Genomic DNA, 15916 nt, shown 5'->3' on the forward strand with positions numbered 1-15916 from the left:
ATCCCTTTAAGTCACAGATGTAAAACTCAGTTCTTGGAGGGCCGCAGCTCTGCAATTTAGTTCTAACCCTAATTAAACACACCTGATCAAACTAATTGAGTTCTTCAGACTTGTTTGAAACCTACAGGGAAGTATGTTGAACCAGGGTTGGATCTAAACTCTGCATAGCTGCGGCCTTCCAGACACTGAGTTTGACACCCCTGCTTTAAGTAAATCCTCTGCAAATTAGACCAGTGTGTGAAAGAATCACTTGTAGAAAGCAGTCAACCTGAAGTGGAGCTGGAATGGATTACAGAATGTTTTGAGTAAAGGTGGTAACAATGACTATTAAATTTAGGTTCGGATAATTACACGATTCTTTATACAACTCTGTATTCTTGCATTTCAACACTTACAATTATGTAAAAATCTCAGTCATAGTTAAAATAACCTATATTTATAAATACAACTTAAGTAATTATATTAATAACGAGATTAAACGTCTCTGATTTTGCTTCGAGAACAATCAAATATAGTCCACGACACCGTGATTTAGAAATTTTGGCTTATAAAAAGCTTTTGCTTCACAGTACAACTCATAATTATACTTGAAATCAAAATTTTCTGTGCTTGCATCTTAGTAGCACACCTGACTTACGGATTCAAATAGCTTCTTTAGGCATTGGCTGTTGACATAAAAAAAGCATAGAACATTATGTGTTATGCCAATGGTAATTACAACATGGCGTAAATGTATCTTATTTGCCGCATTCTAAATTAAAGAGCCAGTTACCATTAATAACATGATATATGCAGTGGTTGAGAAGCTCTGGTTAGCAAAGAAACTATGAGTATTAAATAAACTAAGACACGCTCATGTAAACTAGCTGATTCAAAGGGAAAATTAGATTTTTTGTATGCTATATGAGAAGACTGTTGCGGATTTGAAATGGAGTGTGGCAAGACTAAGGGTTTTCCCATTCAAGTAATCAGAACTGTGTCTTGGATCCCTGAAAAAGTTGCCCAGAGGTGCTGCAAATATTTCAAGTAAACGATCAGACTTGTATTTAGTCAAGACGAGTTGCAGGCATTCAGCTACTACAAATTATCTGTGCGTGTTTTATTGTTGAATACATTTTATTGTTAAACATAAGTGTGCGCGAAACCGGGAAGAAGAACGAAATCAGTTACTGAAGCAACTGAGATGAAAAGACTCAAAGACATCATGGTTGAGACTTCACACCCCCACACTTTTTTTCCAAACACATCTTTATTTAAGTCAGTACAGTTAAAGCCTCCAGGAACTGAAGGAGGCCATGATGATTCTGGCGGACAGCTTCATTTCTTCAGCAGCATCTTCCACTGTTGGAAAAATGGCTAGTCGCGGTACACCTCAGCATCTTACCTCAAAGTGGTAAAGATTAAGTTTTCTCTACGCTGCTGGTTTGTCCAAGAAAGACCATAACGAAGCTGAACTAACTATTAGAGGTACATTTAATTGCATGAACAAAATAAGATGTGGTGAATCAAAACTATCAGCTTTGCATAACAATTTAACTTGATCATCAGTAGAACTTAACTTTGGAAGTAAAAAAATATTACATATATCAACCTTAATTAAATCCAAGAAAAAACATTTCTTTCCCAAAGACATTCGCGAGATATGTGCGTTATCATACTAAATAAGGGAAAAGACATTTTGTATTAACCTTTCTACTATATTTTCCATTGAACTACATACAAAATCTACAGATGTTAAAGAAGAATTAATGAAATGAAATAGAATAACCACCTCTTGTTTCGTCTGCCTTCAGATTCCATCTCATTCCCCAGCATTCCTTGCCAGACATTCTTTCCATTTCCCTGCTCCAGAGCTCCTTGACTCCATCTGGCCGCACAACTGCTCACAGTTTACATGTCTTCATGTTGGAAAAGAACAGAACTTGCTCGAGAGATTCTAGTGATCTGGTTGCATCCCCTTAGTTGCTTAAATAAATTTGCTCTTCTCTATTGTAATTCTGTAAGGGTGTTCGACAACTTCCTCGTTGGTTCATTGTCCAGAGCAACCATGATCTTACTGACAACCCATCAGCACTTTTTGACTTGCTCACTGTGACATGCACTTAACACCAGAGCAGAAGAATCACATCAGACACTTCAGTAATGTGGAGGCAAGAAAGGTCTTTTGGGTGGGTAAAAGGGACCCCTGACTCTGGGAGGCCCACCAAAAGGTGGACCAGGTCGCTTGCCTCTTGGAAAGGGCGGTTCATGGTGAACGAGGGGTGGTCGTCGAATGGGCCTAGGGGGAGGATAGTGTCCAGGGTGTGGTGGACGAACATGGTGTGGTGGTGGAGGCCTGTGCTCCATGTGAGGAGGAACCCTGTGCTCTGGATAGGGAGAGGCACGTTCTTCAGGGTAATACTCTTGTGGATGAGAGGAAACTGCGTGCATGTCATAATGAGGGGGAGAGGGGCTACGTTTTGGATGGTCATAGTACGTGTCAGTGTATGGATCTTCAGGCAAAGGTCCAGAAGGACTTTGGGCCTCATGATAACTCATTACTGGAGGAGGACCACCAATGTGGTGATGGGGTATACTTGGAGGGTGTTGCAGAGGTGCCCTTGGTGGATGTTGATGGTTATAGTCCATGGGACCATTTGGTGGGATTTTGGAAGCATGGTGTGGTGCATGGGCAGTGTGAGCAATCCTGTCCCCATGTGGATGGAAAGGCTCCTCTTTTGGAACCTCATGAGACAACTGTTCATAATCAGACTTTGTTGGGATATATGAGCTATCGACACCACCTCGTTCTGCAACACCAAAAGGTCCCGGCAAATCCCTGGTGGTGTGTGGTGCATTTGCCCTCAAAGAAGAAGCTGCAGCCATGAACTCTTTGGGTGGAGGTGGAAGCTTTGGGATAGGTGGGAGAGGTGTGGTGAAGAAGGTAGGTGCAGTTAGATTCTGTCTTTGTTCTTTGGAAAGGTATGGGTCTCCACCATATGTGTCAGAGCTAGGCAACACATGTCTTTCTTGGCCATCTTGATAGGTATAGCTACCTTCCTCTAGTTTAGGATTTGGTCCCACATTATGGATTAGAGGGTTTTGTCTCATATCTTGAAGCACCATACTGGATCTTTCAGTGGTTTCTACACTCTCTCTTGAAGGTTGTTGGTTACTTGACATTAAAGACGAACGCATTGCTTCCATGCGCTGATGACGCTGAGCTTCAGCCTCAGCAAGAGAGGGTACAGAGTCCTTTATTGATGCAATCGTTTGGTGAATTTCTGGAGCTTGTGCATCTGCATGAGCAATTTGGTCCTGCCAAGAAGGAAGTTGACAAGTTGATTTGGAGTCTGTGGATGCTGTTTGTCCCTGCTGATATGGGAATGGCTCTGATCTGGGATCATCCATAATTTCATCTTGTGTTGGTGTAGCTCCAGCTTCATCTCTTACAGGGGTTCCACCAAGGTTCTCTGCGCTTGCTGAAGGACTATCAACAGTTCCCTTGGGCCATGGAAGAACAGAAGGAAAGCCCAAATTAAATCCTTTCAGGCCTGGGTGTCCTTGGAGAAAGGTATCAATCTTGGAGTCCAGAGTAGGGTTGAAAGGAGAGCTAGGATTTATTTTCTCATTCACTATATTTGACTGCAAAGTTGAAGAAGCAACATATTCTTGAGAAGTGGTGTCCCTATTCAATGGGACACTAGTTGTAGTAGGTATGACTTTAGGAGGTGTATGAGATTCTTCTGTAAGAGGTGTGGTCAGGGATTGCTTTTCAGAATTTGAATTTGCAGGGGTCTTTGCAGCAGGGTTGTTTAACAAAGAGGACAGACCTGGGAAGGGATTGTGGAAAGAGAAAGATAGGGGTAGGGACGCAAGGGTCAGCAGATTTGTTAAAAAAAAAACATCTCCTTTTTTCTAAATATCATCAGCTGATTCTGCCAAAACTAGGCAAAGGTTTATTTAATATATAGTTTTAAGTCAACATGAAACTACATTCTCAACTCATTTAACTTCAATAATATCAAAATTTGCAATATAATAAATTTTTTTCATTTTTTTAAAGCAGGATAGAGACTCGGGAAATAAAGATACAGCTGAATTTGAGTTTGTATTTGAATGTGGAGGACTACTCCACTTCTCAAATGCTACCAACCAGACACCAACATTTGGTAAATAGAGGTCAAGTTCACCCTTAAGAAGATCTTGATGTGTCCCAGTGTCTACGTCACTTGTAATGCTTTTTTATTTTTCAGACCCACTGTTAATTCTCATAACCTTTATAAAATTAATGCTCACAAGATTTATGACAGTCTGAGAAGAAAGTTGTTGCAAATGTGGAGCAGTTATTATATTTTAATGAAATATTAAAAAGTCAAACCGGAACCTTTAGGAACTTTACAATCTAATCCAAATTATGGGAGTCATGATTGGATTCCAAAACTATCCTTCACTTACATTTTTGCTATTTCTTCAGTTGTGCAAATACATTTTTCCAGCTTTAAATTTTACCAAGACTCACAAGTTTCACCGGACAAGATCAGTTTCTAGTTCACATCCGCATAGGTTTGCAATGCCACAATCTAATTTGAATACAGAATCGATTCTGAAAGAACGCATCATTTAATTGATTCTTTTTCTCCCACCCCTAATCAGAATAAGGTATTCCGTTCAAAAATAGCATGCATTTGCATTTCATGTTGACTTAATAAAAAACTTATTGTTTATGAATTTCCTATCCAAACTATTTGGTTCCTAAAATAATCTTGCATTTCCAATTCTCACCATGAAAACCCCCAAGGCTTTGTGTTTTGGAAAGAGCACTGAGCAGAGTGTTGGTGTTGATGTCCACCCTTGAGAGAATGCTGGTCAAAGGGTTGGCTGGAGGGGCAGGAGTAGTGGGAGTCTTCTGAGCTGAGGTTGGAGTTGCAGGTACACTTGGGGAAGACCGAGATACAGGACTAACTCCAACAGCTGCAAAGGGAACAACATTGGTTAAATGCATGACGTTGCATGCAAAAGTAATTTTTTCCATAACTTCACATAATATGTAATCATGTGGTATAGGCTTTTATTTTATTTAAGTTTTTGCAACGCATCATTTGACAGATTCCTAAAAGGACACAGGAAAGTGGTTGGAGAATGTAAGCAAGACACCAAAGGCAACATTAAAGCTTGTATCCTTAATTATGACCAGCCACAGTTATGACATTAAATAGGCAATTTTAACCTGCGTATAACATACTGTACAAATTAACCAACAATCTCACCTGAGTTCTTCATAACATTTGTGAGTGTGCTGAGGATGGAGCTGATCTTGCCCAGATCAACACCAGCAAGGTTCACTGGAAGTGACTGTATGGTTGGTGTGGTGGGTGTAGTTGCAGCTGTAGCTGTTGTTGTTGTTGCTGTTGTTGTTGTAACAGCTGTAACTGAGGACTGAGGAACTAACTGAGGAACTGTAACTGCTGGTGTTGCAATCTCCTCTGTCTGTGTGACTTCACTTGTTGGCAGGGACTCTGTGACATTTGGAGTGACAGGGGAATCTTTGGACACAATAGTTTGGGCCTCACATTCCTCTACTGTAAAGAGGAAAACAATGAAATCAATGATTTTAGCAATGAAAGAAATCAAAGATAATTTCGCCAAGCTTATATGGTACCTATAATGGCAGGGGTTTCCGTCTCCTCTGCATCCGAGAGCTCCATATCTTCTATGTCACGATTGTCTTTGTCTCCAATAGAGACACTCGGTGGTGGGGAACCTCCAGAAGACGAGAGGGGGCTAGGAGCATCGGCTAAAGCAATCAGGTCTTCTTCCATTGCCTGCCCATCCAGGTCTGGGTCTGGGGTACCAATTCTTTCCAAAGCATGGAAGGGGGACTCGGAGCCCGTGGGGGAAGGCGCATCTTCAATGGGGGAGGGGATGGGCGAGTCATCTGGATCAGGTATTACTGTCTTCTGTGCATCAAGCTTCCGCTTAAGGTGTGAAACTCGGTTTGCAAATGTCTCATAGGCCTGGGATGGGCATGATTTAAAGAGATAATATCAAATTAGTTCCAACTACATTTTATTACATATACATTCATAAAACTGGAATATCAACAAGTATTAAGCAATAAGAAAATACATTACTGTTTAAATATCTGAGGTTATGCTGTGTTCACACCAGAAGCGGCATGTGTGGATAAATAGCGCTATTAAACAGATGCGTGAACATTTTGAGTTCTCACTTCATTCGCTACATTCTCACATCAAATTTACTTTACAATAGTTGTGGATTCGTGTTATGGGTAGGGCTTCTGTCTGCCTAGTGACTCTAGATTCGTTGCTAAATGGCTAACACTGACTTTATTGAGAGAATAGCTGTGCTGTATGTGCTTTAGCAATGCTGAAAAACAGCGTAGATTCGTTCGCCGCAGAGTTTGAGTAAACTAGGTCCTTTCAGAGGTACACCAAGCTCTGGGAGTTCATCAACTACTCCAGAAACTGAACCGAGATGATGGAAGCTTTCAGCAGTGCTTCAGACTGAGCTGAGCTGAGTGTCGGCAAGAGGATTTCCCCTCGGGACACCAACAACAGGCACTACGTCATAATCACTCACCTACAAGAGCAAGCTCATGATTGGTTAACGTAGCGCGAATGTCTGCTGAAGTTCAGATTTTCTAACTCGAGAGATTTGTGCGTTAAGCGCGTCAACACGCAAAACGCTCGCAGGAATGTGCCACAGGATGTCTAGTCACATCTTTGCATTGACTAAACATGTAAATCAATCACGCTTGATGCTTCATCCGGGTCTGGTGTGAACGCAGCATTGGAAGAGAGAATTAAGAGTTTTGAATTTATTTAATTAATCTCTGGTTGTTTCATGGCAAAACTAGATCAAATTTATAACCTTCATAAATTTCCCTTTTTTATAATAATAAAAAACTATAAAAATAAATCAACAGCAATAAACAATACATAAGATAAAATACATAATATTAATAATAATAAATACAAGATAAAAATCTAAAACAGTTAAAACAGATAAAAATTGCAAAATTTTAAAAGGATTCACATTTAAACATTTAATTTAAAGTCCAGATGAAAATAGTTATCTGATAACATTACAAACAGGGCATTACTATATGTTTGTGTTTTCTGGGATTAGAAAGCTTTTAATCAATATTGTTGCGTTTTGATGCAAGCAAGGAAAGATCTATGCGTAATCAATTTGTGACATGGTGTTTATTTTTTTACCATTGCGAAAATAATCAATTTCTACTTTATTTAATAGGATAAAATGCACTTAATGCTCAAAACCCAGGCCTAAATACATTTTAAACTATAACCACAAAAAAATAAAAACAGAGTCAACCTTGCAGAACCAACCGAAATTATCCCAAAAGTAAAATATTTTAAGTATTATGTCTAAAACGTTAATTGTACAAAACCATTTAGGTATTCTTATATACAATAAAAAAAAACAATTTGTCACAGACAGGACACTAAGAATAGTCAGGATGTATTTTGTTTTGTTTTGTTTTTTTTACAAATTCAATTGTGGCACAATGCAGCAGAAACCACTAAAAGCATCAAATGAGCATTTTGTCATTTCATCTGAAAGTGCTTTTCACTGCTTTCAAATACAAAGAGAGTTTCTTTAATATGTGCACTGCAATCATGAGTCTGCTAGAAAGCCTGGGCTGTAAGTGAGGAGAGATTAAGAGCTCTTATTGAAGCAAACAGAAATAATTAGATTTCATAAAGTGCTTTTTGGAAACATAAATAAAACAACATTTTACTTATTTCCTACTCTGCCATTTCATTTGAAATGACCTGATGGTTCTCTAAATTGTTTCTAGACTAGCACTGTGGAGAATGTGTCCAAATGTGGCAGTGTGGCAAAAAAAACGCCTCAAATTGAAATGTAAATTCTTTGCTATTATTAGCACAAAGATTGTGGTGTAGTCAATGTGTCACTAAAAATAATTTCAAGCAAAGATAACACCAAATTGATCTCTGATACTCACTTTAGCCACAATCTTGACCTCTTTATATTGCATCTCGTAGAATATATCTGCATTCTCCAGAGCTTCCATCAGGGAAGGGCCTTTTTTAACCTCTCCATCCAGAAAGGAAACAAACTCCTGTAGCTTCATGCTTCCATCTTCAAAGTCCTTAGAAAACCTTTTACCTCCTGCCTTGTCTAAAGAGAACAAGTAAAAACATACACATGAGCATGAAGACAAACACTGATATAATGAAGGATATAGATCCACTTATTACATATTCAGAATATTAAAATGTATTGTTTACACACCTTTCAGTTTCTTTAGAGCCTCTGTGCTGCACACATCCACTCTCATTGCAGCTAACTGTTTCTCTTTGAGCTCAATCTCATCCATCGACTTCCTGTACTTGGACAGATGCTCGATAAACGTTGAGGGCTGATGGGTAAACATGAAAGCATGTTAGAAATCATATAAAATTAAAAACGTTCAATTAAAAACATTCTGCTTGAGCCAAAGGGCCCAAACAATTATTTAATTCTGAATATCAATTATTTACCACAAATTCAGCAACAATCTTAGATTTCAGGGCTGATTTAGAGTTGACTGGAGCTGGTTGAACTGAAAAAAAAGTGTCAGGAAATAAATCATTTAAAAAGTCTTTCCTTTAATTACAATAAAACAAACTGTTTTAGCACACCCTTAACATGTAAAATCACACCTTTCACTGGTTCTTCTTTCCGAGCCAAACTACTCCTCAGTTGACTGATGAATTCCTCTGAATATACGTTTCGTTCTTCCCAAATGGACAGTATCCGCTCCACTGACTTTTTCACTTTAGCATCCTTTGTGGCTCTAAATCACAGACATTTACAGGGATTCACATTGTAAAGCAATTCACACAATGCAACATAAGTCTGATTTTGGGTAATCATTTTCATTCAATGTGTCATATTTAATACAGCATTTATTATACAGGATTTATAACACATAGTTAAAAGCACCTTCACATCATACAAAAGCAAGTTTTCACCCACTGATGTCATTATAAAATTGTATGTTTACAGGGATTATTCAACTAGTATTATAAATCATTTTATTTCTAAATCATATACATTGTTTTGATTGAGTTTGCCATTTGTCTATCATTAATCAATTATTCGAACTGTGACAACGAAAAAATATCTGGTGATTGGATTGGTTCATAGGTTGTGCCAAGTTTGAGAACAGAAAATAATGGCCTGTTTCCAAAGAGTGGTACAGTTTGGTACGGGTCACATTTATCCGGCTTGCATTTCCACAGCCAAAGGGGTACCAATGGTCAAAGTTTCAGACGGCGTCATTCTCACTCGAGAAAATGTCAAAGTAAAGCTGTAAAGGTCGTTCACATATCACACACTGATTGCTTTGGTCCGAAACAGTTGAAAAGAACCAAAATGCAGTCAAGTGACAAAATCCACATTACTCATTGGCCAGACGTTATTGAACGTATTTCCTAAACTGCTTTTCGATTGGTCAGAATTAACATGCAGGAAATGGAACTCACGCAAGTAAACAAACCAGCAGACACAAAATGTTGCTGCACTGGCTGATTGTATCCCTGGTCATAGTATACTATATAGTTTGTAAACATCACTTTAGACAGACTATAATTTTCAAGAATGAAGCGCAGCTGCGGCTGGAAAATGTTTTAACGCACTGAAAACAGCGAAGGCGTTAGGAGGCGTGAATTACTTTAGCTAAACTGCGCCATGGTCATCTTCCGAAAATACTACCAACGATCCATCAGGTGATGTTTTTCCCTCTCTCTCTCTGTTTAAAACTGTTGGTAAAGCGCTGTCAACAAGTCTTTTTCCTTCAAAGCCCATAAAATGTGTCAGTGCATCAGACTACGGCAGCTGGATTAGTCCAAAAGGTACAGTACTTTTTGCTGTTGGGTCTGTTTTAGTTAGGATCATATTCTCACCACAAACGAACCGCTCTAGGGTTCGTATGAATGTGTACCGAGACCACCCCTTCAAGTATGTCTGGGTATGCTTTTTTGGTCCGCTTTTGGTGCGCACTCGAGTGCGATTGCTACATTCACACCTGCCCAAACAAACTGCACTAAGACGGAAAACGAACTCTAGTGCGATTCAACCGAACTAAATAAGGCAGGTGTGAAAGCACCCTTATACACATAAATACTTGTGTATAAATGTTCATTACTAACCTTTCTATGAACATGATTTAATTATAACTGCAGAATAATTATAGTGCGAAATAGCCTACTGCAACGTCTGCAATTATATAAAATAAATAAATAAATGCAACATAGTTAACATAGTTTGCTATATATAACATGGCAGTTTGTTCAAGTTTTAGGTTGCTGAACGAATCATTTGCTCCTTTGTTTTTCCGGCTTCTTTGTTTTTTCACATGTCACTATCGTGTATGTCCATTTCTGAAAGGATCAGATGTCAGAAGCACTTCAATAATCACACACACACACACATTATTATCATCAGCTTAAGATGTTCGTTATTTCAAATATAGACATGCGGCAAGCTCTCTGGAGAAAGTGAAACTGCTCACACTTTTAGACAGGCTCGTAAAACAACAACAGGACACAGCAGATTTTGTTCTTCTTGGCTTTGTGGCTGTTCATCAGGACGACGACAAGGTTTATTTGAGCTCAGGTCAACCATGGCTTATAAGTATTAGTATATATTATAACGGTGTAATGTCTCAGCTGTGTTGTTAAAAATGGCGGTTCCTTTGTTTTCATTCCCCTGCTTGTCCACAAGCGAGTGACGAATCTCTGTAAACCAATAGCCTCAGCGATTCGCTTTTCGGTACCCTTTGACAGTGGAAACAGCCATAAAAGCTTACCAAACCGTACCGTACCACTCAGTGGAAATGGGCCATTAATACACCATAAGGCAATACAGAGCTGTGCATCATCATTATATCAGTAAGAGCTTGCTCGGGGCTCAAAATTGCAACCCGAAATTTAATCTATGCGACCTCGTAATTTATTTGGGAGAATTTGTGCGACGGCATATAATGGTTGTAGTGCAAACTGTTTTAATTTTTTCTAAAAATGTGCTGAATCGCTCTTCCCTGCCATGTAGATCTTATATTGGTTCAGGTTCATAAAGACTTCCGCTGTCAAATGACAGGCAGCTTTTGTGACCGCGGGAAATGCAAATGGCTGAAGTCTGAGGAAGACGCAATGAAAAGTAGGCTCCACAAAAACAAACCCACCTAAATTTACAAATAAAGGTGCCGGTGAGAGATCATATTGATCCTCCGACCGAGAGCGTGTTTTAGGAGAGAGTGCTGAAAGACTCAGAGCGTATCAGCTGTTTCATGACCCGAATCTTAATGCATTGCATTCACTGCGCATTCAGTGCAAATGATCGCTAAATGTAAAATGTAGCACTGTACATATCATCGCCAAATAAGCTCGACTTTACTTCGTTTAAACTGAAACTGCGGCTCATGACAAAGAAGGGTATTGCGCAGGTGGTCATCGCGAGAATCCTGCTCTGCTCATAAATTGGGTCAGCTGATGCCTGCTTATTTCCACAAACACAGAAAAACGTAAATCAGCTCAAAACGAGACTAAGCATTTAAAATGTGCAGGTTTCATGAGTATGCACGTGTTCTCAAACAAAGACGCATGTGCACAGGTCGTTGCTATCAACATGAACTGAAACCAAAACATTTAAAGAGTGGTATAGAAGCCAGACTTATCTTCCTTTCTTTTGTTTGTTCTTTCTTGAGATGCATATTATTTAGTTACTGATGATCGTTACTGATTTAGTTACTGATGATTATTTAGTTACTGATGATCGCTTTGCAGCTTTCAGCATTGAATTGAATGATTTATTATAATCTTACATTTGTTTTGTATCAGAAATATTATTTGTTTATTAAACTGACATGCGTATAAAACAATAGTGCTGAATGGATATTTCTTACTGCAATGCTTTATTTGTTCGATGGAAACCGCAGATTTATTTTTCATAATGTAACAGTAGAACTTTATATAATAGATAACTCACAATCAAGGCAGCATGATAATGAGAAATGTAATTCATTGTTAATATTATTGTCATTATCTTCATAATTAATATTTTATAATTATTGGACAATTTGCTGCATAAAACATTTGCTGGTTAAGTTGGCGGTTCATTCCGCTGTGGCAACCCCTGATTATAAAAGGGACTAAGCCGAAAAGAATATTAATAAATGAATTATTGGACATTCATTTTGGAATTATTGCGCAAATATCAATAAGTCATCACAGCATTAGTTACTCGTCTCTGTTTTTTGTTAGCCCTGATTGACAATACATCTGTTAATATACAATTTGTAGTGGTGCTTATAAATTCTTGGTGGGTGCTCCTAAATTTTTGCTGGTGCTCCTAAATTTTTTAAGTTGGTAGCACCGGTGCTACCAAGTAAAAAAGTTAATTTCGAGCCCTGCTCTGCAGTTTTTTCTGCTACAAAAAGTGGTCGGATGAGTATTTCTTGAACAATGCCAATGTAATTCCACTACTGGCACCATAAGTGGTCTATAAAAGAAAGTCATCTAAAAAGAATGTTGCGGTCAATGGTGCAGCGCTAAGGTCAGAGAGTCCAGAGAAAAATCATCTGTAGCTCTGATGAGTACAATTTCAGCACTTTGAAATGGTGTAACCCTGACTAAAATTCTTCAAGAATTACCATGGTGGTGTGAAAGACATTTTTCTTTTATTCTTAACAGATAGAAGTCACATTTGTTCAGAACTGAGACCACTAAGAAATGAAGTGTCCTATAGGCATGCAGTGGAGACATAGCCTGTGCTTGAGTGCAATCTGGTTAAGTTCACACTGACGAAAGCAATCTCACCTGATGAGGTTCATAGCTTCTGGCATCAGATCAGTGAAGGTGGTGCGGTAGACTATGGCATTCTTCCTTTTACAGTTCTGAATGACATCATTCGCCAGATAGAAGAGATTGAGTCGGTGTGATGCATCCGCTGGGGAAAGGAGGAGGATACGTTTAACTTCATTATAAAACAATAAGTTTAATGGTCCATTTACAACAGCAAGACCTTTGTCTAATCTTAGTGCAGATTGCTAAACCATAATGAAGTGTTAAAATTTATGCTAAGTAACACAGGATAATTTATAGGAAACGACAAAAATGTCATGCTACAGTCTCTTTAAAATCTAGCACATGCTGCTCTAATCTACTTTCACCAAGCCAGTATACCAGTACATGGATGCTGTGTCACTTATTGGTACTTTACAATGCCATTCTCCCATTGTAAGCATAAAAAAATTGTTATATACTATTTCACATTAAAAATTGTTTTCAAAAATCTGGGGGAGGTCAGTCCAGCCTCTTTCATGGATCCCTAAGGCCCAGCTCTGGTTTTGAAAATTCAAAAACAACTCAAAACAAACATGAGAATGGTAATACAAATGGAAATGTGTTTTAACCGGCATAATAACAGCTTCAGTATATTTTAAAAGAATTGTGAAATTTATAATTGTGTAAAAATACCAATTGTATTCACATTAAAATGTATTTCATATAATAATCCTCATTTTTGTGCAGATTTCACTGTATTCTTGTCTAAGATTAAAACTATGATGTTATAAATAATTAAAGAAACCAATTCAAGACTCTGTCACAAACAGAAGTCACAATGGTAATTGTATTTCAAATACATTCAAAATGTAACGGTCTCCTCCAAAGAAATGAATATAAGGGAATACATAGTTAGAAATCGATCAGAAACACAATCTGTTGGTCAATTAAAAAAGTATGGCTCAGGAAAAAAGAAAACACCACAATATATATATATATATATATATATATATATATATATATATATATATATATATATATATATATATATATATATATATATATATATATATATATATATATATATATATATAAATAAATAAATAAATAAATGTACCCAAAAGAAAATCACTTATTTCTGCTATTTATTATTTAATGGCATAATAATCATCATTAGACTTCAATAAATCACAACAGCAGAAATGTTTGCTTTTTTTTTAAAACCACAAACTGTTTCCATAATCTTGAAAATTTTAGATTAATGCAGTTTATACTGTCCAGACAAGATCACATGCTTTCTAGGTCTACAAGACAAAATGAAAGTGTTATACTAAATAAGTTATGAATCAGTAATTATTCATTTAAATCAAGTGTACCTTATAATATATTAATAAAAGTAAAGCTTAAAGAAGCCAATTCACTTCACCCAGATTACAATGCAAGTTAATTTCAATACGAATATAAAGCAGAGTATTGTCAATTTAACAACGAAACACTTAAAATAAACCCTTAACCTGGCATCGTTAAATTAAAACAAAATTTTCTTCAAGAACAGAATATTTAATCAGAAAAAAAGAATAAAGAAACTGGTCCAAAAATACATTCAAATGGACTGTAAAGGGATACCATATATCCCTTGGGTAACATAAGTTAAAAAGGTCCTAGTCCTAGACCTTGTGGTACTTGTGATCAATAAGGTAATTTACTGCTACACAAACTGATAGTGTGGGCAGATAAGAATGCTTTGAACCATGACAATGATTGACCAGACTAAATGCAAGCACTCTCTCAGCAATGCTATTTTGTAACAACACTTCACCTGATAAATTATGAATGAAAATAAAGCGCCTTGGTTATAGTTCCATTGTAATAAATGTAATAAATACATTCTTACAACTTAAAAGTTTAGAAAAGTATCCAATATGAGTTTTCTACCCTTACATGAACCCTGAGATCTAAACTGTTGTGCTCTTAAAACTGTGTCTGCAAGCTTCCTCACAAAGTGAAATTTAGTTTATTATCCCACCATTCAATAACTGCAAACATCCAGCACTTACATAGTAAAATATTTTAAAAACAATGACAGAAACAAGACAGCTCATTAGACATCAACTTCACACACTTCAACTGCACGAATCCTTCAAACTCTGACAAATTGTTCTCTCGACAGTTCTCTGAGCATTTAAGATAAACAGCATTTTTGCTCAATCCATCCACCCAAAATTACAACATTCAGCTCATCTCAAACAATCTAGAACTGCACGATTTCTCACAATATGAAGATTGCATAAGAAAAAATATACACTGTACAACAAACTGAAACATGCTTTGCAGGAGTGAAATACACGTGTTCCTCAGATTAGAAATGGTGGTGTATTATGTGACAGCAACACAGCAGTTTCTGAACATCTCACGTTCCTTGTGGTCAACTGTTACACAAGTCATGCAAAACACTGACTAAAGTAAATAACATCCTGACCAATAAAATACCGCAAAAATGATTTCAAAACCTGGAAACAAGTTAGCATTTTTGAACTTCTGGTTCAATGGCACTCAAGTGAAGTCCCTTTAAGGTAAGTCACCAATAAAACTAAACAACAACTGTCTCTTTAGTTTCATTTCTAAATGTGTGAATCACACAAAAACTGCAGAAACTCCCATCTGATCCAAGCCCCTCCCCCAAAGAATTGTCAGTCTAGAGCAGGGGTGGGCAAACTCGGTCCTGGAGGGCCGGTGTCCTGCATAGTTTAGCTTCAACTCTAATCAAACACACCTGAACATGCTAATCAGTGTCTCCAAGATCACTAATTATCTATAAGCAGGTGTGTTTGATCAGAGCTGGAGCTAAACTGTGCAGGACACCGGCCCTCCAGGACCGAGTTTGCCCACCCCTGGTCTAGAGCGATCACTGATTGGCTCCTGTACTAGAAGGCGGGGCTTCATTTGCCATATTTTTACACTTTTCCCCATTCAAAACTATACGAGTGACACATCTTGTGTATTCTATAGTCTTTGACTCAAGTCAATAGGGTTACTGAACTTGAAAATGGGTTAAGCCTGAAAACAACATCTTTAGTCAACACAACACCTCAATATAT

General features: G+C 37.7%; 2 protein-coding genes across 2 annotated transcripts in view; both read right to left on the reverse strand.

Moving 5' to 3' along the window:
* The window catches only part of LOC130246627 (CUGBP Elav-like family member 3), a 66320-nt gene extending 64458 nt beyond the window's left edge, over positions 1-1862 (reverse strand). Inside the window, 1 exon segment of the mRNA XM_056479705.1 lies at positions 1772-1862. The gene's annotated coding sequence lies outside the window, so the exon portion shown is untranslated.
* Positions 1195-15916, reverse strand: part of rprd2a (regulation of nuclear pre-mRNA domain containing 2a) — a 37992-nt gene continuing 23270 nt past the window's right edge. The window contains exons 2-10 of the mRNA XM_056479704.1: positions 12852-12981; positions 8694-8827; positions 8532-8593; positions 8284-8410; positions 7994-8169; positions 5642-5996; positions 5250-5561; positions 4765-4953; positions 1195-3812 (exon numbers count right to left, since the gene is read on the reverse strand). Coding sequence (XP_056335679.1) covers positions 2137-3812; positions 4765-4953; positions 5250-5561; positions 5642-5996; positions 7994-8169; positions 8284-8410; positions 8532-8593; positions 8694-8827; positions 12852-12981 — 3161 coding nt within the window. The 3' untranslated portion in view covers positions 1195-2136. The remainder of the gene's footprint in view (positions 3813-4764; positions 4954-5249; positions 5562-5641; positions 5997-7993; positions 8170-8283; positions 8411-8531; positions 8594-8693; positions 8828-12851; positions 12982-15916) is intronic.

This window comes from Danio aesculapii, chromosome 19 (assembly GCF_903798145.1).
Source record: "Danio aesculapii chromosome 19, fDanAes4.1, whole genome shotgun sequence".
Classification (NCBI taxonomy): Eukaryota; Metazoa; Chordata; class Actinopteri; order Cypriniformes; family Danionidae; genus Danio; species Danio aesculapii.